Consider the following 26,700-nt stretch of genomic DNA (forward strand, 5'->3'; position numbering starts at 1 on the left):
GTATCTGCTGAGCTGACAGCTGAGGAGTGGATGGAAAGGTTTATACAAGCAAACATATCAGGCTTCAATAGCTGAGTCAATGAGTGACAGATACGCAAGCATGAGGAAATTCAAGAGAAACATTTAACAAATGAACACCTGTGTGTATGTATATAAATTTTAATGTTGTTTGGAGTGAACATGTTTATGAGCAGCATTGGTACAAGAATTGAAAGCAGAAAAGAGCTGCTGTGGAAAATGATGCATACGTAGTACATTTCTAAATGTCCTAGAAGGCCTAAGGCAAACAGACTAACATATTCTACTGTCTAACTCTGAAAGTACAAAAGATTTAAGTGATCAAGTAAAACTCAGCCAGGCTGGGTTGGAAGGCAGTTCATTCAAAGGCACGTCATACATTCAGAGGCAGGTATTCACAGAGCAGAGCTTTGGAAATCCACAGAATAAGTGGTGACTCAAAACAACAGCCAGAAGTAAATATTCACATCTCACTGGGAAAAAATAACATGGAAATAATCTGACCTTTACAGCGAACATGGCCTGGTTCCCTTTCATCATGAAAGTGCAATACTTTGGCCTTTTCATATATTTTAAGGATTTTGACACAAAAAAAAAAAAAAAGCTGTGTTATTTATTTTGCTAGACGGATTGCATGCAATTTGTTGAACTGTATTTATTGCAAGTTAAAGTGCAAGATGACTATTCTAGGGCAGGAAACTGTAATAGTTGATCCATCAGATTTTTACTACATGTAAATCATACAGATAAGAGATATGACGCCTTGGAACAAGAAACAGTTGAATTTCTTGTCGAGTGGAGATTTTTAAAGCAGTTGTACCTTCTTTTCTGTAACAGACACATGACTGTGTAACCTAAGGCAGAAAATGTGACTGTTACACCCAGGCCTGCCAACCTGGGAAGAGTCTGCTGAGGTTTTTGGGGTCCATGGCCTGTTGGATGAGGAGGTTGACCTGCCCCCCGACGCTGAGCACCGTTCCCTCCTCCACCCCCTTCAGCTTCTCCTGCAGCCTCAGCAGCACCCGCTCTGCCACCTTGTTGAAGGACTGACTGTCACTGTAGGGAGAAAAGTCAAAAAAGAGGAGCTTGATAAGACAGAAATGGGACTGCTAAGCTCAAAACAGTGCATGTTGTTAAATCTGGTTAAAAAAATATGTAGAAAAACTCACAAAAATAAAGCAATAAATTAACATTAATAGAAATTTTTTTGATGAGGAAATGCCATATTAGTCCACATAGATACATTTTAATCCTGCTATACAGATTGCATCAGCAGTTATTGGTTTCTGATTTTTTTTTGTTACAATTTTTTTCCAAATACACATTTAAAAAGTGAGACTTAAGCTATTACAACTTCATAAAAGCAGCATACCTTGCAATATGTTTTAAAGGCTATTTTAAAGCGTAAATTTGAGGTAATTACAAACTACTTTTTTTTTTTTTTAAACCACTTTCTGGGGATCGCCCTTGTTTAGTACCTGGTCTTCCGGTGATTATCTAAATCATCTCCTCCCATTGTGGAGCTGAGTGTTGCATTGAGCTCCTGCTGCTCGTCGTGCTGCAGGTAGAAGGCCTTCAGCGGGTTCATGGTCCAGTCAAATAAGGGGTCATACAGCAGCACCTGAACACAGATGACCGAATGAGCTGCTAAACATGAACTGAAGGACGAAACAGAGCAGCTGAGGGGTTACTCTGTCTCATGTTCTTACCTCTACAATAGTCAGAAGAGCTTCTTGTGAGTTCCTCATCACCTCCATGGTCTTCTCACAACATCTGACCAGAGAAGACAGATTATTAGGAACAGTGAGTGATCCATGTGTAGTTATTGGTCCACATAGCTGAACCCTTTATTAAATAATTATTATTTATTTATTTATTAATTAAACCTTTATTTTACCAGGAAAAAAACCCCCACTGATATTAAGAACCTCTTCTACAAGGGACTCCTGGCCAAGATAGGCAGCAGCAAATACAACATCCAGTTACAAGATTACACAGTTAAAATGCAAATAAGAGAGACATTTAACAATAAACAGAAAAAATAACATTTATAAGCTGATTAAGAACATGTATAAGTTATGAAGTCAGCCTCAAGAACCCTCAGTTTGGACTTAAAAGGGCTCAAAGAAATATTATTATTATTATTATTATTATTATTATTATTATTATTATTATTATTATATTAACTTAGTTTCCAGTCTTTCTGCATCTTATTCCATGTATAAAGTGTAGAGTAAATAAAATCCCTTTAACCCATTTCTGCACGGGCATATGGAACAGAAAGCAATAGTTAAAGTTGTAGCTAATCTAGTAACAAATCAGTGTTTAGAATTTGATACACAGTCATTTTCCAATAAGTGTCAAATGTCACCTCCTGAAAACTCCTTCCACTCCAGTGATGCCCATGCCGTCCACGATGTCTCTGGACAGTCTGAATGGGACCGTTTCAGGGGTGGGGAGGATCTTTCCCTGCTCAAAGGCCACACCTGAACATGAAAAGCATCAGCAGGTTAGGATATCTGCACTGACAAATATCAAGTTTCTCAATCCTTTGTGTAAATGAGTGAAACTTTTAGTGTTTACACGTATTTTATCAAACTAATAAAAATACCTAAATCAATGTGCACCAGTTCAGCGGTCTGCTCATCAATCAGGATGTTCTGGATGTGTCTGTCACCTAGACCAACGATGTAGCCAACTGTGGACCCAAAACAGAAGAACAGTCAGGAATTTGCTGAAATTGAACAGAACATTCCTTGCAAGACGGCGGTGATCGGAGAGCGTGATGTTAAATGAAACCTCATTTCCTGATTCTGTGCTTAAAAGTGGTTAAAACACAAACACAGTTACACATTTTTTTCATCCTTACATCTTGGCTATTTTAGAGGTAACGTACAGCAAAACACAAACATCTTCAACTCCTCATTACACCAATAGGTCTGTTACAGGCAATTGGCTGGAAGGTCTGTGTGTAATTTACCCAGAATTTTATTTGTCAAACAGCACCTGGTAGTGGTAAGTGCAGTTTAATAAGGTAAGAAGAGCACAAAGACAACACAGTTGGAGTTTTCTTAAACATTATTTTGTTCTGCACAAGCTGTGTGGCACTATGATTAGCTCAATGTGCAAACTTTCTGCCCTAAGGTTGATGCCCAGAAACATTCCGAACACAGCAAAACAAGAGTAAAATAGAAAATACATGCAGACAGTGGGGTCTTGGCAGGGACAAATATGACCCACAGACAGAGAGTAAGAGGTGATGACTGAAAAGGATTAGTATTTTAGGACTCTATAATGTGGCAAAGTAGTTAGCACTTCCACCTCACAGCAAGAAGGTTCTGGGTTTGACTCTCAGTTAGACCGAAGCCTTTCTGTGTTGAGTTTATTGCCTCCTCGGTACTGATGAAGATCTGGAGCACCTTCAAAGGCAGCTCAGTGCTCCAAATATGTGCTGTGTGTTAATGGGTAATGCTAATGCTAGGCACTGTGTGTGTATTAAGATGAACCAAATCTAGATACTGAATTTAATAAAGCCAGTTCACCTTAACCTCATGTCGTCAGTGTTACATACTTTGCCTTAATGTTTTAGATATGAAGTACTGTAGCCACAGAACATGACATGTGTTCTCTGATAGTGTACCTATAGAGGAAGTGGCCACGCTGCGGGTGTAAGCCAGACGTTTCTCCATCCACACAGCGGGGTCCAGGAATCGCTCCATGCAGAAGTATCTAAAGACTGGCCTGAAGTTCTTGCACACTTCACTGTAGGCCAGGAGCTTCTCATCAAAGGCGAGCCTCTGTGAATCCTGCAATGACAGCATAAAGACAGATTAACACAGCACGCTTAATTTTTTCTTTAAAACAATGACTATATTTCATTCATTCATCGTATACCATCATCTTCCTGCGGCAGGCGAGGTTGGTCCAGTCCTGAGGTCGGAACCGTTTGTGGGCTCCATTCTTGGGATCCACCAGAAACTCACCGATAGGAACTGTGCCAGAGCACCACTCCAACACACCGCTGCGCTGCGAGAAGGGAACCACCTGAGATATAACACAGAGGAGGGAAGAGGAAACATTAATACAAGTGTCCCCTCACAGCAGGAAAGTATGTTGGAACAGCTTTTAGAATGAGACAATTAGAGGAGAAGAAAACAAAAGTCAATGTAAAGATGAAAATGCAATGACATGGTCCTGATTTTATTCTTTATATATCAAAGAAAATATGAAATGATCACATAAAAAAAAAACTGTTCAGTAAATAATGTGTCAAACCTTATATCGTCTGATGTTGAGCTTTCTCTTGCGAGTGTCTGTGTTGCGCTGCAGCAGCATCGAGCACATACTGAAGACCTGCTGCATCACCGCATCCTGACGCAAGTCATCCTGACCCTGTCCACAACCAAGGTCAAAGGTCACTGGAGGACTACAGCTACGTTCACACTGCCAACCTTAGTGTGCAATTCTGATTTACTTCACAGTTTAGAGTTTTTTGCTTGGATGTTCATGTTATATTTTAAAATGTGTCCAATATTAGAATCCAGTGTTCACATCATACTAATATACAGTGTGAAAATACTGCACTACAAGTAAAAGTCAATATTTATTATGTAGTAAAAAGGCCCTGTCAGTGAGTTACTATTTATATCGGATGCTTTGGATTTATGAGTGCTACATTTGAACTAATTTATAGCATATGAGTGACTCTACTGCAGTTATGACAGGTCTGTGTCTAAAGTTATGGAAAAGTTGAATGAATTCTGATCTGAACTGTTCAGACTGAGGTCACATTGAAAAAGATCAGATCTGAAACTGATTCAGGACCACATATGGAAGTGGTCCAGATCATACTTGAAACAATCAGATTCCATTTGATTTGTGCTGTTCACAATGTCATGAATAAAAAACAAAAAAAAAAACAATTGGAAATCAGATTTGGGCCACATTTGCTTGCATTGCTTAGTTTACATGCATTTCCAATTAGTAGGAAACTAAGTTTGTTAATCAAATAATTCGGGTTTTACATATGTTTTTTTTCCCCAGACACAGTTGTGGAGAAACCCATGACTAAATTTTAATCGTCATTGATAAATTGGATTTCATAAATAGTTGTTTTCCAAAGTTGTGCCTCCAAAAACAGTTGTCACATTCAGAATACTGTATGAAATAGAGTTCAATTTCAGTGACTGCAAAGTAACTCTGAATACCACAAATCTTTGCCAGTAGTTGTCATTAAAAGTAAAACGACCATATTAATACTGTAGAATACTTGTACAGAGTTTACTTAGGTTAAAGACCAGAAAACCTCTTATATCATCATGACTTTGCTGAGAGGTCTTAAGGTGAATTATTAGCCTTTAAGTGGTGGACCAGTGTTCTCCTAAACACAAATATACATGAACACACCGTTAAGAAATTCCTTTGTACAAAAGGTGTGAAGGCACATTAACAATTGGACCAACTTCGTATTTGTTTCCACAACAAAAAACAGGATTAATTATTACCAGCAGCCACATGAAGTGGAAAAGAACTGAGGTCTCTGTTAGTAGGTCACACTTTGATCACATCTAAGAGGAACTTTAACTTTAAAGACACTTTGTTTGTTCAGTCGTACAAGAGAACAAATGCCTCTGAAGATGAGGGACTCTCACATCACGACAACACACTTTCAAGTCGTACAAGATGTACACATCAAGGTGACGCACACACACGCACACACACACACACATACTTTGACCAGCTGTCTCCTGCTCTTGCCATCAGAGCCGACACAGTCAATGATTTTGGGCAGGTTGACTCCTCCGGCCAGATGGTACCGAGGCATGAAGGACCTGACCGTCACCACATTGTCGTAGCAACCAGATGGATCCACCTATTTATAAAGTTTATTAAACATTGTAAAGAAGTCAAATCCTACCATTGATTTTTCCAATCACACATTCCATTATTGATTGTAAATTGTACTAAACATATTATCACTTGTATGTGGAAATGTTTTCAGAGGCAAATAGCACAACTATCTCCTGACATAAATGATAAATGGTACAGAACTCAGAAAATTAACTTTACCTTTATCTCCATTGTGGGGATGGCAACCTCATCCAGGTCCTTAATTTGCATAATGGGCTGATCAGCAGGAATGGGAATAGGCCCTAGAAAAAAATGGAACAAACCTTGGCTTTGCAGTCGCACAATGTCGTATGATTTGTCATTTGTCAGATACAGAATGAAGTGTTAATGTTTACTGCACTGGTAAAAGGAGCCCTCAGGCTGAAGACTTACTCTTCTCAGTCTTGTGTTTGCTGGCGTCCATATAAGCCAGAGTGATGTAGGCGTCACACAGACGCTCGATCCCGCGGACCATCCCACCTCTCTTTTTCCTGATCGCACTGATGATCTTCTGAGCAACCTCCGAACGCTCCTGTATGAGACAAAAAAGTCAAAACTGAACTAATGATGCTGGAAATGACCTGTATGAGTTCTATATTTAGTCATTTTGATTCCATTATAAACCAGTGAAGGAGAATTATGACGCTTACTGTTAATTTTTACTATCAGCTTATAAAAACTTTAAAACCTGAACAGTGTTTATTAGAGTTTTTATTTAAAGGCAAGTCAACCGTTTTTTTCTTTACATTTTCTATCTTCTCTACATTACACAAATTGCTTCTCTCAGGGGAATTTCCAGTCACTTTGGATTGTCTTACCTGTATGTCGTTGCTACATATTTTCACCTTTCGAAAATAACTGCCTTAGTAATTTTTGACAAACATGACTTTTTAGCCTTAATCATTAAATACTCAATTTCTGGTTAAATTCTTCATGTTTCCTGTAACATCTGCAAAAATGACTGGGGCAGTTATTTCATGAAGGTGATGATGGGATGCATATACTAATAGTGTTTATACATGTTCGTTATATTCAGTTATTATCAGAGTTCGTACAGATTTTTCAAGGTCAAATCCAAGCACTTTTTAAGCACTTTTAAGGGTCATTTTCAAAATTGTCCAGCACAGCACCTTATCGCTGGGGTAAAATACATATCTATAGGAATACATGTACTCATGATTATTTTTTTCACTTTTTACCACAATGATGGAGATTGTATTTATGCAATAAACATCTAAAATCATGTTTCATAATAGCAAAAAGTTTCAAAATTAAAGGAAAACCCAAAGTTTTATCCAAAAAAGGGAAACTATATGGTGTTTTTCAGACACACTTGCACTGAGACAAAGATTAAGATAAAAATGTACCTGGAGTCGATTTGAGAGCATCCGGTTATCATCTTTTCTGACATCAAGTTCTATTTTTCAAAACATATCACCTCTCTGTAAGTAGCTTTGGTTATAATTGTAAGCACTTTCTAGCACTTAAACTAAAATTCAAGCACTTTTCAGACCTTGAAAACACAACATTGAAATTCAAGCAACTTCAAGGAATTCAAGCGCCTGTACGAACCCTGTATTATGAGATTTGATCATATCTATGATAAATTTCTGTAATTATTTAACTGCATTGATGAATTTCAAAATGAATAATCGATACTGAAGGGTTATATTTATGGTAATTTCTAGAGAAAACCATGTGATGAGTTAAGCTGAAGAGCAAAATGAACTGCTCCAACACATGACTGAAAACTGGACTAAGTTTAGTGAAAAAGTCCCACCAGATCAAATGGCGACGGCTGCCGTGGGGCGCTCTTGGTCAGCCGAGTTCTGCTAAAATTCTCATCTTTGTTGGCATTCACCAGGGCGAAGATGATAAAAAGAGTGTGATGTGGATGTTCCAGAGATGAACGGCACATCAGCTGTAAAAGAGAGATTGTGTGAAGCGGACAGGTCTCTGGTGTTATAATGTAGAAAATCAGCATCATCTGTAGACGCCCGCTGTTTGTGCATCAGCAAAGAGATTATTTACATCGTTGAGGACATCACAGAAGCCCACATCCTCACTGATGCCGGCGGCCATCTTGGTCCCCATGCGAGCAGCCAGCTGATACATGAGAGGCAGAAACTTGTAGGAGGGGATCTTCTTCACACCTTTCTGAAACACAAAGCACAAGACTGAAAACATTAGAGGCACTAAATGGTCATTTTTACACAGTGGCTTTATCCAAAAGTCAAATACACATTTACTGACCTTCATCATGTCATTTACTGCCTTAACGTCCTGATTCTCGAGCCAGAGGGAAGCCAGGCGGAAAACCCAGATGCCATGCTCCTCACCTTGTTCCAGACATTCGATGTAATTCTCCACTGCTTTACACAGGAAGCGCTGTTTGTCTGCCTGCAGATTAGACAGGGCCTTCTGATCCAGCTCCAGCTCTCTTTCCACTTTTACTGTGTATCTGTGAACACAGAAGCAGCAAGTAAGAACCAAAACTGCACTTGTACCTTTATCTTGAGACAAAAATGTTAAAACATGAAAAAATAAGTCAACTAAATTAATACAGTGTAATAACAATGAAGGGCAGATTTCCCATTGTCACAGATATTACTGCTTTTACTAAATTCTGAATATTCCATCTCATAACCTCCTAATTATAATTACACACAACAATGTTTTTCCACACTTAATTATGTATATTTCTTTAATTATCATATTGATAATATATTGTCTAGTACATATTGTACAAATTGCCATTCTAATTGTGTCTTAATAGAGTGTTTTAATAAGTATATTTGGAATGTATACTGTAACACACAATAATTTCCCCCTGGTATGAATAAAATATTCAGATTCGGATTCTGATAAATTGCAGAAGACAGCTATTAAAAGAACGGACCTGTTGGACACTTTGCGCTCCTTTATTAAATCCACTTCTTCTTTGGCTTTCTTCAGCAGTGCCTGCTTATTCTCAAACTCTGAGGATTTCATGTATTTGTCGATGCTCTGGTACTGGGCATCAGAAAAGCGAGCTAGAGACAGGAAGGCCTCAGTCCGTTGACTCTGCAGGCGAGGGTCCTGAACTCCTGATTCACCCTCGATCACTTCCACTGCCTGAAAGAACGTCAAAGGACAGATGATGAGAGAAGCAAACATGTTCTCTATCAAAGTAACACTATTTTAACAACGATTAAGTTAAATTAAAAAAATAGAACGGTGATTTTCAAAATGACTACTATCATTAGATGGATGTTATATTACCTCCTCAAATGTAAAGGTAAAAAAAGCATGTGCAAATCCATTAGATGGATTATGTAAAGGCACAACAACTTTTTTGATATAGCTGTCTTTCCCACATTTTCCATTAAAACAACATAAAATGTACAGTATATCAATGCCTCCCCGAGGTATAACAGATTTAACTTCAGTCATATTAATGTGCTGAGGCCTACAGACATAAATAGTAAACTTGCAGAGGTTTAAACATCCTCAATCCCAGCTGTTCTTCTAAACATCTCTAATGGAATAAGGTAACTACTGCCTCCTCTCACCCTCTCCAGGTATTTCTCCAAAATAACTCCAGGACTTTCCAGACAGGTTTCAGCCAACCAGTTACCACACAGCCTGAGACACTCAGTGTAGACAGGAGGCAGCGCAGGATTAAAGTCCACCTTAACAACAGTTAGAGAAGAATCGTGGAAAAACAACCATCAGATTTGACTTATTTCAACTATATCAACTATACCCTGTAAAATGTGAATTGTGTGCAATAAGTCATGCAATAATCTTCTGTTCTGCAATAACAATGATTTATTCAATATTTATCTAAATATAAATGCACTATTTACATGTAGGCTTGAGTTCATAGATATACATACTGTTTTCATAGGTAATACATACTGTTAATATTATTAACACTGTTCATAGATATACCTGCTGTTTTCATACATATACATACTGTTAATACTGTAAATATTGTGTCTATTCATATTTTGTGTCTATTTTTTATATACTTAGCTCTATTCTTATCTTTTGTAAAATGTTATATTCTATTTTCTTTTCTTATTTTAAGGTTATTTTCTGAATTACTGGTGTTTTATTATTGTTGAACTGAATGGAGTAGCACTCCTAATGTCATTGTACACACAATGACAATAAAGGCTATTCTATTCTATTCTATTCTATTCTATTCGAATTTAGGGATTCTGCAAAAAATATTTTATGTCTCTGAATCAGATAACTGAAAAGGGGTTTTAATACATTAAAGATAGGTTTGTAATAAGTGCATGATTTGGAGTCTATGTTTTAAAGTTCTAAGTGTGTGTGTGTGTGTGTGTGTGTGTGTGTGTGTGTGTGTGTGTCAGACCTGTTCCTCTAGGTTGTGTATCATCTGTCTCAGCAGACCCAGGGCCAGACCCTGCTCTCCCTTGGCCCAGAAAACCTGGGCCTCCTCCAGTTGCCATGACGACACAATGGATGTCCAGGACCCTCCACCGCTGTGCTGCTTCATCTGAAACACTGCCCGCTCTGCAAGCTGCACAAAACACACACACAGGAATTACAACTTTATGTTCTTGGTAGTTTTCTGTTCTTTTCACATACAATATGCTAAACAAACAAACCAAAAAAAAGACGACTGCTGCCTAAAGCTCTACCTGTGTGTTTCCGGCCTTCCGAGCCAGACGGCAGAGCTCTGTGAGGTGGTCGCTGAGCACGGAGCTGAGGTACATGGAGCTGTCTGGGTCTCCCACCGTGGACATCAGGGTGTGCTGGGCCACAGAGCGAACGGCCAGAATGGGCTCGACTAAAGAAAAGTCACTGTCTGCTAACAGCTGTGAGTGCTGCTGCCACTGCCTGCAAACGTCCCTCAAAGCCATGTCTGAGAAGGGCCTGACAAGTAAAAAGAAAAACCATAAAAATAAGACTAGTATTGGTAGTATAAGGCTCCTTGTAGTGTTTTGCTGCTCTTGTATTCCCAGACTAAAAAAAAAAACAAAAACCTGTAATCCTCCTCATCTTCATGTGACCTACAATGTGAAGACCGTTTATTGTGTTTTCCAAACTCCTGTTTATGTTAGTGTATGCTTTTGTAACTGACTGCTGCCATCACCTGGAGAAGAGTAGTTTCATGCTTTCCAGTTCCCTGATGGTCTGCAGATTCCTGAGAGTAGGATACAAAGACGACACAGCCTCTAGACTACCTCTACAGAGCTCTTCCACCTCTGCACCCCTGTGGAAACAAACACACACACAAACTGAACAAAGCAGCCAATGAAAAAATTATACCACTGTGTTACAGGAGGGCTGGGCTGTATATGAACTGTTTTGGAAACTCTGTGTTTATTCCATAAAACTGTGCTCGTACTTGAATCTCTTATATCCCAACGTGGCCTGCCATGGTCTAATGTATCCACCACAGTTTGTCAATGAATCAAAAAACACACACTGCATTTCTCATAATAACATAAAACACCTCTAAAAATATGTATTGTGCTGTAGTGATTAACAGTCTGTAGTGAGGAAATCTAGACTTGTTTAGTACATTTGCTCTGTGGCAAATAAACATATTAAGCAAATAGTTCCAGGTTTTCTATTAACTATAAACAGACTTAATAACTTTTTAATCACCAGCTTTTCTTGATATGCTTTTAAACCTCACATTTGACTTAAAGATGAACAGTTATTACGCTTTGAATAAAATATTGAGATATATACTGTACTGTGTATTAGTCCAGATCATAATGTCATACCTGGCTTGTTTAAGGATTTCATCAAATATGGAGAACTCTTTGTCTGTTAAAGCCTGCATGGCACAAAACACAGACTCATGGAAGCCAGGCTTAGATTTCTCGCTCCTGAACAAAAAGGCAAAACATATTTGGACAAAACAAAGGCATATGAACAATGGCATAAAAATAAAAGCCTCCTTCTGATACTCTGGTCGTCTCAGCTCTACACAAATGCTGCCCTGCCCTCACCTCTCTGACAGGTCACAGTCCCATTGGGTGTTCCTCCAGGCAGCCTGGAAGCGAAGCTCTCGCAGCTCAGCTCCCCACTCCACCCCTTCACTCTCTAAACCCCTCATGTAGGTGGCAAGGATGCTGCTCAGACCAAAGTTCTGCAGGCCCTGTTGGGAAGACAGAGAGAGAAAACCTCCACATTAATGCATTAAAACTCACGTAGGACTATTTCTTTTGTAGCTTTTTTGCATGCACTTACCCTTCTGACTACAGGATATCATTATACCTTTACTTTTGAGGATATTGTTGATATTGATATTGTTCTTAAAAAATTGTAATTTGTCATTTTAACCCTTTAAGCACCAAAGTCACGATATTACGACAAGCAACATAACTGAATGAAACAGTCAGCTTTTTGAAATCTTGAGATCAAAACTGAATATAAAAAAAACAACCTCTAGTGCCTGAAGGGTTGATCAGGTTGGGATGAATACCAAGGTGCAGAAGTTAAATTAGAATCTAATTTTACTAACTTACCTCCACGATTCCCACTTGTCGAGTGACCTCAGGCAGAGTTGAGAGAAGATCATACGAAGTCAGTGCCTTCCCCCACTTAGCTTCATGCTCATAGGTTCGAATCCTATAAATTGATTCAATAAAGCAACATGTATGATTCTGATGATTGTATGTATTGAAAGTGTAGAAATAAAAAAATATGTACCTGGTACCTACCTGGTGAGAGAACTGGTCATGGTCTCCCCTTCACAGCCATACAGACTGTCAGGCTCTCCTATGCTACGGTACACCTCAATCAGCAGCTCCTACAAACATGTATGAATCATTAACAGAACATGGAAACAGCTGTCTGTATCCTACATGATGGAACTACATGTATGTGTCTGTACAATCGACTTTAAGCAATACATTTAAGCAAACTCGTTATGTAATAATAGAAATGCTAAACCTTTAACATGACAGACTGACCTGCAGACTGATCTTGGTGTCTTCCATACTCTTCTCAGTCAGGGTGGAAATGGTGAAGCTCTGGCTGGCTTCTTCAAAACTGATCTTCCGAGTAGCTTTGGATTTTGTTCTGTAGATTGAAAATGGATCCAAAAATAGCAAAAGCAGGTTTAACCACTTTATGAAAACTAAATATTAAGAATGGAGAAACCAAAGTGTAAATTTGCCACAACATTTTTGAGAATAGTCATTTAAATTAAAGGCTATTCACTGAAATACCTTCGACTTTCTTCTATGTTAGCTTTGATCTTATCCACATAGATCTCAGTGTAAAGCAGAGCAGTGAAATGAGCTGAGCAGGACTGAGCAGCTTTGGCCACTTCCAGGTAGTTCAGGTCCAGCCAGAAGTTTGAATGACAAACTGTGCCGCAGGAGTTACTGAAAGACGGAAAAATCAGATTCTCCTAAATACTGCAGTGATCAAGTCATTTGCAAAGTCAAAGTCCCAAGAATCCTCATTTATCATTTGAAAACCTGACTTTATTAAGAGTACTAACCTATTAGGCTCCAGTGGTCTCTGCTGGTGTCGTAGATAGTCAATAACAGCCAACATCGTACGCAGAGAAGCTTTGTCAAACAACCCCTGACTAACTGTGTCTGATTCTGTTAGACAAAATAAACTGTGAGAAAAAAAAAATGATACAAAAAATGTAGTATTATATGATTTTGTCTGTAACTGACCAGAGTCAGAATTGAGAGGTGTTGCAGAGCGACTGGAGGCTTGAGCACTTCTGGAGCAAAAACTGAAGAAATCCTGGATGTGGATTGAAAGCATGTTCCTCCATGAGCCATCTGCATCATCCAGCAGGATGGAGTGGATGATGAGGGGGAGCAACCTCTGACAGCAGTCCACTCTGACCTGGAAGGAAAGATGTGGAGTTAGACTGGGAGCTCGAGGTGAGAAAATGTGCACCACAAACATACAGCAGTGTAAAGAACAAAAGTTGTGTTTCAAAAGGTGGGCTGGATCAGACAGACACAAACAAATGAAATGTTTTTTTGTTTATTTTTTACAAGAAAAAAGCAACAAAACATTTCCACCTGTCATGCGTTTCAATGGGCATTATGCTCCTGAAACATCGGTTTTGACCTTGACGGAACAGTGCACATGCAGAAGGGTTGGAAATGGCACAAAATTTGAGTTCAGTGGCTTAAGAGTGATTCTTAATGCAATATATCCCAAATGCATGGGGTGTCCAAAACCTTTTTGCCGCCATAGTACTAGCTGTGGGAAGTGTAACGTCATTAGTCTCACCAGACACAGTGGTCGTGACAGCAGCAGAGCCTCACTCCTGACTCCTCCGCTGTCCAGCAGGGTGGTGCACAGAGCCTTTAGCCAGGCTTTGTGGCCTCCTGCCTGAGGAATCCAAACCTCCTGACTCTTCAGCTTCTCCTTGGCCTCTGAACTCTCCTTAAAAATCACAGCATTCACCTAATCAGGGAAAAACAAGTTATTAGACATTATTGCACTTTAACAACTGCATTGTAGGGATCTAACTACAAGTGGAAAGCTGAGACATGCGTATAACCTTTTAGACCTGTGTTTATTATATGTCCGGTGGTCACCTTTAGCTCAGATTTCATTACTGATTTTTCCACTTCCACTTCAGTGCCTGCACACATTTAAGTTTAGTCACTCTGTTACTAAAAAGCCTAATTTATTTCCTACATTTCCTAAAAATGATAGAAGCGCGAATATCAAATGATGTTGCCAATACACATGTACAAAATACTCTAGCGGTTGAGATTAAAAAGCAGCGCTCACTGAAACATCCACCATGTCCTGCAGTGATGAGACATTTTTCTATTACATCCTATTACATCAGTCTATAATGACAAATTAGGGTTCATACAACAAATAATGTGTCCGATCAGCCTATGTGTGACTTCTGTTTCCAAAACAAAAACTGATCGTTTGTGTCTGTTAAAGCAGTTTTATTTATACTTGATGATTTGTGTTGACAGATACAAAGCATCATCACTGTACCTCTTTCTTGGCTTTTCTGAAGGGATTGAGATAGACCAGCATGGGGTCTCTGCTGTCTTTGTGTTCCTCCCAGAAGTCGACTCCAGACTGAGTGGCCAAGATGTTCTTCACACACTGTGCTGCTGCTTGCCTCACCTCAATACTGTCAGAATAACACAGCACACATCAATATTTCTGCCTGACAGACATACAGGCATGAATTTGAATTTTTGTGTGGGGTTTATGGTTCACTGTACCGTTGATTAGTGAGTGCGTCATTCATACAGTTGAGGATGATGTAAAGACACTGAGACTCAGTGGAGATGAAGAGAGAAACAGCTTTTTCATAGAGGGGATCTCTGCCATGGAGCAGTGCGATGGTGGAAAAGTCTACTGGACCCAGTTCTCCCAGACAACTCCCTGCTGCCTCTGCAGGAATACAATGGACTTGTAAAATATTACCAAAACTTAAAACAACAAGAGACAAAGGAACCTAATACCCCCGCCCGGTTGCACAACACTTTGCCCCTCCTGCTCACTGCCTACCAAGGGATTAATTTACAGTCTTAACTTTCAATCTTTTTAAAAATTTTACAAAAATTGTTAAAAAAATGTTTAAAAAAATGCAAAAACTGAGAGAAAGACACATGTAAAGAACATGTGTGTGAAATTTGAAAAGAATTAGGTGAATAAAATCTGAGAAATTGGTTGAACAAATGTTCCAAGTTGAAACTGTAAAAACTTTGTTAAAAAATTCCAAAACTGAAATTCAGCCATCAAACTGTGCACCTCACCTCTCCTAGTGGTAATGAACATGGGTGAAATTTGAAAAGAATCAGGTGAACAGTGTCTGAGAAATTGGATGGACCAAAATCTCAGAAGGGCAGACAGAATTCCTGGTACATCTATATACCCTCAAAAGCGGGGTATAATAATTAAACAGTCCTAACTTAGCTGAGATCACAGGTAAAGAAACCACATACCAAGAATCTCAGCTCCTCCAGGGTGATTGGCTGCTAGTTTACACAGCGTAAGAAGGCTGGGAACCAGCTTCACCAGCACACTGTCTGTTGGGTCAGCTACAAAGACGACAGAGAGCATGTAAAAGGAAATCATTAAACATTAGGGTAAATATGGGCAGAAGAGTCACAGCATATACGGTCAGAAATACCATCATACCATGACACTCCTTAAGCAGCTCTCTGATCTGTCCCTTATTGTCATGCAGCTGCCTGGTCAGCTCCTTCAGCCCCTCTAATCTAGTCAGAGGCAAGGACTCACAGGGTGTCACAGACAGGAAATGGGCTATCTCCTGTAAAACAGCGGGGATGTAATTCAGCAGTAAAATATGGGAAAGACCATTTCCATGTAACAGGACTTAGTGATACAACAGGAAGTTCATGACTTCAGTGGCAATTTTGAGCAGAGCTGAGCTGATGTATCACCGCAAAATATACAATGTGTTACATACATGCCAATGAAATGTATAATTGTGACCGGTACATATATCTGTTGCCATTACCTGTCTTAGTGTAAAGGTCCCAGTGTTATATTTGAGCCTGTGCTGTACAGACCTCAGCTCTTTGAACTCAGGGAGGTCAGGAAAAGGCTCCAACCTACAGATGGCTTCGTTCAACTTCTGCTGATTTTCTATCACAAGAAACTGCAACAGACTGAGAACCTAAAAGGTAAGAGATCCATTTTTTAAAAAAAGAAAGAAATATGTAGATCATCCATTCAAAAGACTGAGTGATGACACAGTTATGGTCACGGGAGATTTTATATGTCCAATGATATCAATAATTTAAGTGCTTTATTTTATTTTTCTTTTTAACATTGTACCTAACACAAAAGGATGGTGTACATTCTGTTTGCTTTACTGGCAAGAGGGAAAAAGAGCCTGACACCTAAATACTTTTATTTAGCCTCATTTATCAAGTCTTCTACATATATACAGGGTGGGGAAGCAAAATGTACAATGAACATTTAGTTGTTTTTTCTCAGCAGGCACTACGTCAGTTGTTTTGAAACCAAACATATATTGATGTCATAATCATACCTAACACTATTATCCATACCTTTTCAGAAACTTTTGCCCATATGAGTAATCAGGAAAGCAAACGTCAAAGAGTGTGTGATTTGCTGAATGCACTCGTCACACCAAAGGAGATTTCAAAAATAGTTGGAGTGTCCATAAAGACTGTTTATAATGGAAAGAAGAGAATGACTATGAGCAAAACTATTACGAGAAAGTCTGGAAGATACTATTAAAGAAGAATGGGAGAAGTTGTCACCCGAATATTTGAGGAACACTTGCGCAAGTTTCAGGAAGCGTGTGAAGGCAGTTATTGAGAAAGAAGGAGGACACATAGAACAAAAACATTTTCTATTATGTAAATTTTCTTGTGGCAAATAAATTCTCATGACTTTAAATAAACTAATTGGTCATACACTGTCTTTCAATCCCTGCCACAAAATATTGTAAATTTTGCTTCCCCACCCTGTACATGTAAAATTGAGTTGTAATGTATCTACAGTTTATCTCATCCAAATAACTGATTATTCAAGATAAATATTATGGGGTGATGTGGAAATGTCATAAAAAAGGTCTGATGTATGGTCTATTGAGAGAAAATGTTGAGGAAAAGACAATCTACACCAAATCAGTCTATTTTAATGTTCAAATGAAGATATATTTAGCAGTATGAAAGAAAATGTTTTAATATTTTCCACTGATGGTCAGATGTTTTAAATATGTCCATAAAAATCTGAAGTTTACACTGAATTTGTCTATTTTACCACATCAGTAAAAAAAAAAAAACAAGACATTGTCCTGTTTACTTACCTGTTTTGCGATCGCAGGCCGACTCATAACCTGAGCTGTTAGAGTTCCAACAATGACCTGTAGGTGGCAGTCCAGAGCATCATCGCAGAACTGCAAAGCTGCCTGACACACAGAGGTCAGGAGGTCACAGCACAGACTAAGGCTTCGGTTTGAGACCTCATCACACTGAACAGGTCTGCAGAGAAAACACACACTGAATGAATAGCATTGAGGAAAACAGGAAATCAAGCCTCTTGTGAGAATCTGCAGCACCAACCTGCTGTTGATGTGGTGTATGAGTGTGTAGATGATATCCCTGAGTACGAAAGCCCAGGCTCCTCCCAGTCCATCCTTCACCTCTCGAAGCAGCAGGCAGACAAAAAGGTGATACATCAGCAGGATACGGTGGCGTTTATAGTTGTTGGTGGTCTCTGCTGCTCTTTCACAAACTGCAAGCAAAATCCTCTGGATAGAAACCTGCCATTTAAGAAACAGATGAGGACCATGTCAGTAATAAAAAAATACGGAGGGACTAATGCAGTGGTTCCCAACCTTTTTTGGCTCATGACCTCATTTTAACATCAGAAATTTCTGGCAACCACCAACATTCCAAATGGAGACTTTTTTTTTTTTGCTAAAATTTATTTGTTTTTGATCATGTAATCGTTTGCTATACTATGTTGCAAATAGACATTAATTTTAGATGACATTTAGGCTATATAATGTATATTATTATGGATGGAGGTAGAAAAGCCAGGTGTAGATTACTGCACAAAGTGAGAATTTTATTTTCCTTGGTCAGGATATGTACAGTCAGTCCAGCTTGGATTTACAAGGCTGACAATTAATACTGAACAAACAATAACTCAAACTATGAATTATGAAAGAGCTGCAGCATCTGAAACCGACCACAATGAACATTTGACAGATAAACAGTACCACAGTGCTTCAGTTTCAGCTTCACAGTTTGTCATGTCTTTTATGTTTTTGTGATTGTCTCTCTCAACTCACCATATATTTTTTATTAGTAAGTTGTTTTGGTTTTTTTTTTAATTATTAAAAAAGAAATTTCAGGTGACCCCATTTGAATTCCAGGTTACCCCACATGGGTTCCCGACCCCAAGGTTGAAAAACACTGGACTAATGAGATTTTAGAAATACCTCAAAAAAGCAAAAGTCACAATAGAATGAAAATAGAAATCCTACCGGTGTTTTTGACAAAATGGCCACCAGTGACTTGTGGTTGGCACTGTGGCACTTGCTGAGGTAGTCCAATGTAGCTTTGATGACAAAAGAGCTGAAGTATGGTGGGTTTGGTGCAGGGTCCAGTTCGCTGAAAAGGTTAGCAAATAAATGTAAAATTATTCCAACTACTATGCAGGATGAAAACAAAAATTAATGGGCCAATAAACATGTAAAAAGGAAAGTCATCAAAATAAATTGCAAAGAGGAAAAAAAAAGCATTAAAGCATCGTTACCCTGTGAAGCGTGACAGCTCTCCTCTCTCTCCTTCAGAGCCACTTCCTTCATACAGAGTCATCAGCAGCTCCACAACTATATCAGCCAGATTACTGTGGATTAGGTTGTCGATTTGCTGCAGAAGGATGTCAAAATATGGTAAGTCTGTGATTTAATTCATGTATATTTGCAATTTCAAATAAACCATTATTTCATCTGGGAATAGACCCAGGTTGAGGCTTAATTTATAAAATAGATGAGCAATACAAAGCCAATAGAAAGACCTTAATAATAGCAGCAGTGGAAGGGAGTAAAATTTGAACTTTCTTATGAAACCTGATCTCATGAATGAAGGGCAAACTGTAAACACAACATACCTGTTTACCCAGACAGTCGGCATCTTTGAGCAGGTCATACACCCTGTGCGCCTTCTCCCTCTGCTGCGCCACCTGCGCATCCTGACCAGACAGTGCAAAGTACGGCAGGATGTTGACCATAATCTTAGGGAAGCAGTCAGCCAACAAGTCTTTCCAGTCCTTGTCAAGACACCTGCTGATAGACTTCACCTGCTGAAAGTCATCCAGGAAGACCAGGTGAGGTATCAACACCTGGTAAGAGGAGCTGCAAAAGATGAGAGACAGCAGGGATGTCATGTTAGTTATAGATAGTTGCATCAATCTGTTAAAAGAGCTTTGAACGTTGTTAGAATTTACAGAAATTATTTAAGACAAAGAGAACAGTTTTCTTTTGTGCAAATGTTAAACTATTTAAGCCTTTGGAAGAGACCAAATACAGTGGAGGAGGAAAAAAAGCATAATTCACGTAATAAAAAGGTCCAGTGTGGTGTATTTATGGGGATATTTTCACTAAATTTGAGCCTCTCTTGCTTATAAGTAATACACAAAGTGTCATACATTAGTGTCGTAAGCATGACCGATACAGGCACACTTAAAGTCATTGCACTCTGCCAAACATTGTTCCATTCTCCAAACCCACATGCTCCTTCTGCACATGCTCTATCCTGTTGAGGTCAAAACTAGATGATTCAGCAAAATAATGAAACACAATGTGAAAGACATGATATGTTAAAACTGTGAAAGAATTTCGTTTTTTCTTGTTAACAATAAACAAAAAAAAATTGCATTTGTTTGCATCTGTCTGATGCAGCCACACCTTTCAAAACACAAAAAAGAATTTTCATCAAATAATTCATGATAATATTTGAGATTATGTAAAATTTTAAGGGTCACAAAACTTTTTTCCACTACTGTATTGATTACAATAAACATCAAATGAACAGAAATGACAAGTGAATTAATTAATGATGACATTGACATTAATTAATTAACTAAAACAAGTTGATTTCCTCACTTGTAAAAATCTTTGACTGTGTCATGATCTAGGAGGGTGTAAGGAAAAGATCCAAGAGTGTAGCGGTCGTCAGACTGTCTCTGCGCTAGCCACTCTGCCACTAAGTAGTGCAGATGAGAACTGATAAATGTTTTCACGCTTCTGTAGCCCAACACTCTGGATACACTGCACAACATCTGTAAAGACAAGACAAAAACCTTTTATATTCTGAGTGAATTAAATGTGGTTGAAGCCCATTTTACTTTTTCTTAATGTTTAAACTTTTTAACCTGGGATACACAACACTGAGGGAATCACACTTAATATGTAGATCCTTAACCTTTTTGATGAGCTGTTCTTCAACATTGTTCTCCTTGTAGGATTGGAAGAGGGCAAACATAGACTGTTTTTCACAAACTGGGCTACAACAGAGCACAAGAGACAAGCTCTTCAACAGTGCAGCTTTGCGGTTGAATGTCTCATCCTGCTGCTCCTCTGGAGAAATGCTTTTCTGTAAATGACCAAAACATGCAAACAGAGGAAAATAAGTTGAGAACAAAAACCCTAAAACACGGTACACACTCAACTGGCAACACTGGATGTTCTTACTGGGATTCTCATTCCCTCCTGTGCTTTCAGGTAAATGTTTTCAAAAGCTGTCTGCTGATGTTTCAGGGGTAACATCTTCCTGTAATCTGGGTGATCTGGTCTCATCTCCAGAAACAACCTGGATACAAGGACAATGTTTGAGCACTGGATGTGGTTTTTCTATGTTCGAACTTATAAATATAACATCTGCTGCATAACGCACATCTGTCAAAGGTACATTATGACACAGACCTTGACACTGTTCCATACTGTACCTTTCCACTGACAAGGCCACTAGCATGCGGACTTGGTGATGTGCATCTGCAAGGTAAGATGGAAGGACGACAGACACTGAGCGGTCCTCTTCAGTGTTCGAATCCCTGAGGCTCAGGACGGCCCACTTACAGCATGAATCAGCCTGAACGGAGAGATGGTGGAAAAATGAAAGGTAAAGATAACATAAATGTCATTTCAATAGAGAAAACATTTATTCTTTGTGTATTTGTGGCACCTATGGACATTTCTCACAAACCAGGATAGAGAAATGTCAAACACACAGTGAAAAGTACTCTTTGGGAACTACAAATCAAAGGCTTTGCTCCTTTCTCACACATCGCATTAAGTTGAGCCCTCGATGTCTGATAAACTGTCTAATGTCAGTAAAGAGCTTACCTCCAGTAAGGCGACCAGACATCGCACTAAGGCAGCTCGCACAGATGCCGTACACTTCCCTGTTTGGCTCAGGAAACTAAAGCAGAGCACAACAGTTGAACAAAAGGTTATACATTAAGTGTAGACATTGTACAGTAGATGAAATGACATTAATGCAAAACCCATAACAATAAGACATCTTTCTGTTTGACTATTTTGTTAAACCAACGTTTATTAGTCTTTGGTTCATTTGTGTATTTGGACCCTTATAGTTCATAAAGTTTGAATTTGAACCCTCCAGGTGCTGCAAAGCTATCTTTATATTAATTTCGGCAAAAATTGAGTGGATTTCTACAACCCCTTTCAATTCCTGCTTAATTTGTTACATTTTATAACTAGTTATGTCACGACATTTTCCCATATAAGGTCAAGACTTCCGCCAAACATTTCTCTGAGTATGCCATAATAATTTATCAGCAGCGGTAGTAGTAAAAACTGAAAATATGTCCAAACTTCTAGCCGATTACCTAAAATGTTCAGTTGTTGGTTGTATTAACAAACACAAGTGGCTGAACAGGACAGAAAGCACGGTCAACAACCTGGAGGGGGTGGGGCGTGAAGTAGCTCATTTGAATTTAAAGGGCCAGTGCTCAAAACCACCTTTCTCATCCCATTAGTCAGAAATAGGGTTGAAGATCTACCTGTGGAGTTTAATTAGTGAAGAATTCAGACCCAAGCATAGCATTTACAGTTTATGTAGACCACAGGGAAATGTTTTAAAATGCATAATTCCATTTACAAAAGCAAAATATCACTCCTTTAAACTTCTTGAGTGTAAACTGACAGTGCTTTTTAAAATCACCATGAGGCAAAGTTCATTTCGGGTCTTATAAGCTCAGACTCTGTTCCCAAAGTATTTTAGTACCAAGACTCCCGGGTCTGTGAAGCAGAACTCATACTTCTCTAGTCATGCATGCATTTGTGGTGTACAAATACACAACTAACCAGAACCCAGACACCACTTGTAGCAGAGATCCTTGAACATGTCTCATCTCCTCTGGCAGGTGATGGGTTCTCCCCAAGGTCCTGATGGAGGGTAATAAAGCCAAGAGCACAGCAGCACAGACCTCTTGATCCTGGCGATACAGTGAGCACAGGTCCCTACAGAATTACAGCATAAAAACATAAAAAGCTGATTTGTTTGTTAAATTCAGGACAAAAACATAAGTTAAAGTTTAAATATCATCATTTGACTAGATATCTCTGGCAACACTAATGACAAATATGCAAAAAGTGTGTTGCAGAAATGTTTCCGTACGCTAAAGGTCGGAGCAGCAAATCAAACTCTTCTGGTGACAGCGAGTCCTCAGCAGGGAGCATCTTCAACAGGACAAGATACTGGAAGAAAACCATGTATTACTACTATAATCATTCCTACGATTATCATTTACACCAGTGGCCACTCACCATGTTGAGATGAACTGATTTAGTGAAGTCGATCTGTTCGACCAGCAGCAGTAGCCTGCGTCGCACCTCCTGTGGTTTAAAAAGTAGGCTGTGGACCGTTTGGATGGAGCCACACTCACAGAGGAACTCCAAGACTGCGAGAAGAGCCAGGTCCTGGTTGGCCAAGTGATCCTCTGCTAAGGGGCACTTGGCACCTGAAGACAGACTTGTTAGTCACCTACTGGTGGTCAGGGGGAATGATCAGAAACTTAAAATAACTTTTCTATCTAATCCAATCCAACTTTATTTGTAAAGCACTTTAAAACAACCACAGTGGACCAAAGTGCTGTACAGAAAAATAAATATAAAACAAAATAACAGAGTAAAATACAAGAATAGATTAAAATACACAGAACAGCTGTAAAAATAAAATTTAAAAATAAATAAATAAATAAAAAGATAAAAATACAGAAGAATTTCTAGGATGTTGTCTCACATTTTCATCCACTGTACGATAAGAAGAAAGAAAAGCTGTGTTTTTTCCACTACTAGGGGTCACTCATTCAAAACAATAACAAAAGACACAGGTTAGGTTGATGATGTTGTGTAGGAGGAGTGCGGGATCATGGGAGTTGTTGTTTTCACCATAATTGCTAATGAAGAGCTGCAGTAATATTAGGTAAGATCATTATGGTATCTGCAGGTTTGAGGAAGTCAAATTCATGACTTTAAGACATTTATCAAAGTGTCTTTCGTCATGTTTCAGACCAATACAACGGGCCTCATAGTTAGCGCCTTGAACCAGTCTTAACCATGTTGCAATCCAGTTAACGTTACATTGGTGACAAATTCTTTACAAAGATTTCCAAAGCAAACATAACTATATCATTAATTGTGTCTGTGGAATTTTTTAACCCGTGAGTGCCAGAATTTAAGAAGTAATTGCCAATTTTATAGATAATTACGACCTTAATTTGGGACAATCAAATTGGAGACTTTTTGAGGATTTGCCAACACCCTGATCATGTTCAGCGATCATGATTATGTTATTTGATGTTATTTCAATGCTTATATTATTTGTTTTATTTATATTATTGTTTAAAACTGTCATTGTTTTATCTGGTTTTGTTTCTGCAACTTTCCTTTTTATAAATAGGGTAGGCATAAATAAGCTGTTGCCTCAGCCTACACCTTTTCACCCATGTTTAATATAGAAATCCAAACTGTATGTATGTATCATGCTCTGTTAAATGGACAACTAAATTACTACTACTACTACAAGCCACTCATACTTTGTGATATAATACATTAGTATTAATAAATTATCTCTGTTGGATTTTATTGTAATATTAAAGGCAAACAATAAAAATATGTTGTGCTGTATTACTTTGTATTACCACTTATAGTGAGAATTGTAGTACAATTGGATATTAGCATCTCAAAAGCATAAAAGTCAACATAATATTGACCTTGTTGTTTTAGATATTTCAGTGGGTAAATGTTATAGCTTCCAACCACTAGTAAAGATTAAACTTTTATAAAGGTGATAAAGAATATGAAGGTGTGATATTTTCATCCATTCAGAAACACAAAGCATCATCCCTTCTCACCTGGACCACCTGAAGTGTCATTGTTGTCTCTCTTCTGTCCATTTGTCCCATTGGTGCTGCTGTGGGGTTCTTCACCATCATCAAACAAGTCAATGCCACCACCTTGTTGAGTTTTGGTCACATCCCAGTCATCATCCATGTGTTCGTCTTCATCCACGACACTGACTCTTTTAGAAACACTGCTCAGCTGAAGGAACAAGGAGGCAAACTTTAAATCTGCCATCCAGCTCTCTTTTGTTTTAAAATACTGTAATGACTGAGCTACATCCCACTGACCTGTTACATATTAAGATTAAAAGTTGAGTAAAGTTGTTACAATATACAATTACATTCTACATAGTATCTGTCACTTACCAGTAGTTTACAGATCTCTGCCAGTTCACTGAGGAGACTGGCTGGCAAAATCATTATGAACAGATTGGAGGAGCTGGGGCAAGCTTCATCCTGTAGAAAAATGGACAAGGACCAAATAAACAGCATGAAACCAAGCAACCCTCTCACATCATCGAGGTCGTTGTAATGTTAAAATGCTGTGAAAGCTTGTTCTACCTTATTTTTCCTGCTGGCTGACAATGTGCAGAGCTTCATGACAGACTTCAGTGTGGTCATGGTTCCCTCCTCTGCCATTTTCACTTTCACACTAGAAACAAAACCACTGAAGTCCTGCGCCAAGGCCTAGTTAAAACAGCACATTAAAATCAGTATATATTTGAATATTTGATTTCAACAACTAATATGGGCACATAAAAGTATTTACAATACTAGAAAAGCACTCGGAGAGCGCAGACCTCTGCCAAGGAAGATCAGTCCCCCCCCCCCCCCCCCCCCCGATCACCACCAAAATGTAATCATTTGTTCCTTGTACCAGTATCAACATTTCCTGAAAATTTCATCCAAATCCATCCATAACTTTTTGAATTATCTTACAAACAGTCAAACAAACAGACAGAAAAACAGGCAAACCCAGATGAAAACATAATCTCTGCTGTTCCTTGGAGGAGGTAATAAAGCATGGAGTCTAAAATGTGTACCTTGGCTTTAGCAAAGAGCTGTGATCGACAGGCGTCCTCTTCTGTCAGAAACCCAGTGGAGACATAGCCTGCTAACACACCAGTCAACAGGCTGAAACAACGCACCAGACATTCTGGAGGAGTGGACTGAGACTAGAGACACAAGACAGAATAAACTGTAAAACGTGTCGGTAAACAAGCATGCATGGCACAAAAACACACACTTCTTAACTTTCTCTTACATCAGGTGAGTAGCAGTTAAGTAAGTTATCAGCCACAGAAAGTAGGGACTGATCCAACTTGTTTCTGAGGCCGGGAAGAGCTGTAAATTGGCCACCAGATGATGATTTCTTCAGTGTCCCAATGCTCTCTTGGATTTCTGAGGGCGGCGTGTTGAAGCTAAACTGCAAGTACAATCTCTCAATGTCTTCCAGGTTATGTTTGGCATTCAAAGATGGTTGTTCTTCATGGAGGGCACTTTAAAAACAAAAATTAAAAAAACATTGTGCTTAAAGAGTTTTTCAAATGTACAATACTGATGTGTCAGAATGAGTAATACTTTGGCTACACTGAACACATGACATTTGCAGATCATTTGCATGTACAGGGAGCCTTCAAAAAGTCTGTGGAAAAAGAACATAGCTTTGACATGGTTTACACAGATGGACTTAAAGGCTGGTATCAATGCTTGAAGATGTGTATTGACCTAGATCAGTGTTTTTCAACCTTGGGGTTGGGACCCCACATGGGGTCACCTGGAATTCAAATGGGGTCGCCTGAAATTTCTAGTAATTGATAAAAAAACACAAAAAACAAAACGTATTAATAGAAAATATATGGTGAGTTGAGACAGACAATCACAATACATAAGACATGACAAACTGTGAAGCTGAAACTGAAGCACTGT

General features: G+C 38.8%; 1 protein-coding gene across 2 annotated transcripts in view; it reads right to left on the bottom strand.

Moving 5' to 3' along the window:
• Positions 1-145: 145 nt before the first annotated feature.
• atm (ATM serine/threonine kinase) overlaps positions 146-26,700 on the bottom strand; it is a 33,434-nt gene continuing 6,879 nt past the window's right edge. Inside the window, exons 13-63 of one of the 2 annotated variants that reach the window (XM_030152311.1) lie at positions 26,036-26,270; positions 25,815-25,946; positions 25,333-25,458; positions 25,138-25,227; positions 24,784-24,970; positions 23,195-23,388; positions 23,046-23,125; positions 22,733-22,888; positions 21,749-21,824; positions 21,352-21,494; positions 21,098-21,215; positions 20,829-20,999; positions 20,510-20,685; positions 19,516-19,759; positions 19,159-19,274; positions 18,887-19,013; positions 17,958-18,157; positions 17,702-17,876; positions 16,379-16,537; positions 16,036-16,168; positions 15,840-15,935; positions 15,114-15,285; positions 14,878-15,019; positions 14,146-14,322; positions 13,572-13,749; positions 13,388-13,493; positions 13,110-13,268; positions 12,852-12,960; positions 12,600-12,688; positions 12,405-12,507; positions 11,886-12,034; positions 11,658-11,762; positions 11,018-11,137; positions 10,563-10,797; positions 10,274-10,441; positions 9,459-9,578; positions 8,807-9,021; positions 8,161-8,368; positions 7,939-8,064; positions 7,688-7,828; positions 6,301-6,439; positions 6,088-6,170; positions 5,750-5,890; positions 4,294-4,410; positions 3,913-4,062; positions 3,659-3,824; positions 2,630-2,716; positions 2,390-2,504; positions 1,728-1,791; positions 1,497-1,639; positions 146-1,074 (exon numbers count right to left, since the gene is read on the bottom strand). In XM_030152311.1, the coding sequence (XP_030008171.1) occupies positions 894-1,074; positions 1,497-1,639; positions 1,728-1,791; positions 2,390-2,504; positions 2,630-2,716; positions 3,659-3,824; positions 3,913-4,062; positions 4,294-4,410; positions 5,750-5,890; positions 6,088-6,170; positions 6,301-6,439; positions 7,688-7,828; positions 7,939-8,064; positions 8,161-8,368; positions 8,807-9,021; positions 9,459-9,578; positions 10,274-10,441; positions 10,563-10,797; positions 11,018-11,137; positions 11,658-11,762; positions 11,886-12,034; positions 12,405-12,507; positions 12,600-12,688; positions 12,852-12,960; positions 13,110-13,268; positions 13,388-13,493; positions 13,572-13,749; positions 14,146-14,322; positions 14,878-15,019; positions 15,114-15,285; positions 15,840-15,935; positions 16,036-16,168; positions 16,379-16,537; positions 17,702-17,876; positions 17,958-18,157; positions 18,887-19,013; positions 19,159-19,274; positions 19,516-19,759; positions 20,510-20,685; positions 20,829-20,999; positions 21,098-21,215; positions 21,352-21,494; positions 21,749-21,824; positions 22,733-22,888; positions 23,046-23,125; positions 23,195-23,388; positions 24,784-24,970; positions 25,138-25,227; positions 25,333-25,458; positions 25,815-25,946; positions 26,036-26,270 (7,342 nt within the window). In that variant the 3' untranslated portion in view covers positions 146-893. Of the gene's footprint in view, positions 1,075-1,496; positions 1,640-1,727; positions 1,792-2,389; positions 2,505-2,629; positions 2,717-3,658; positions 3,825-3,912; positions 4,063-4,293; positions 4,411-5,749; positions 5,891-6,087; positions 6,171-6,300; positions 6,440-7,687; positions 7,829-7,938; positions 8,065-8,160; positions 8,369-8,806; positions 9,022-9,458; positions 9,579-10,273; positions 10,442-10,562; positions 10,798-11,017; positions 11,138-11,657; positions 11,763-11,885; positions 12,035-12,404; positions 12,508-12,599; positions 12,689-12,851; positions 12,961-13,109; positions 13,269-13,387; positions 13,750-14,145; positions 14,323-14,877; positions 15,020-15,113; positions 15,286-15,839; positions 15,936-16,035; positions 16,169-16,378; positions 16,538-17,701; positions 17,877-17,957; positions 18,158-18,886; positions 19,014-19,158; positions 19,275-19,515; positions 19,760-20,509; positions 20,686-20,828; positions 21,000-21,097; positions 21,216-21,351; positions 21,495-21,748; positions 21,825-22,732; positions 22,889-23,045; positions 23,126-23,194; positions 23,389-24,783; positions 24,971-25,137; positions 25,228-25,332; positions 25,459-25,814; positions 25,947-26,035; positions 26,271-26,700 lie in introns of both variants that reach the window. The other variant, XM_030152310.1, reaches the window with a different exon arrangement.

This window comes from Sphaeramia orbicularis, chromosome 13 (genome assembly GCF_902148855.1).
Source record: "Sphaeramia orbicularis chromosome 13, fSphaOr1.1, whole genome shotgun sequence".
NCBI lineage: Eukaryota > Metazoa > Chordata > Actinopteri > Kurtiformes > Apogonidae > Sphaeramia > Sphaeramia orbicularis.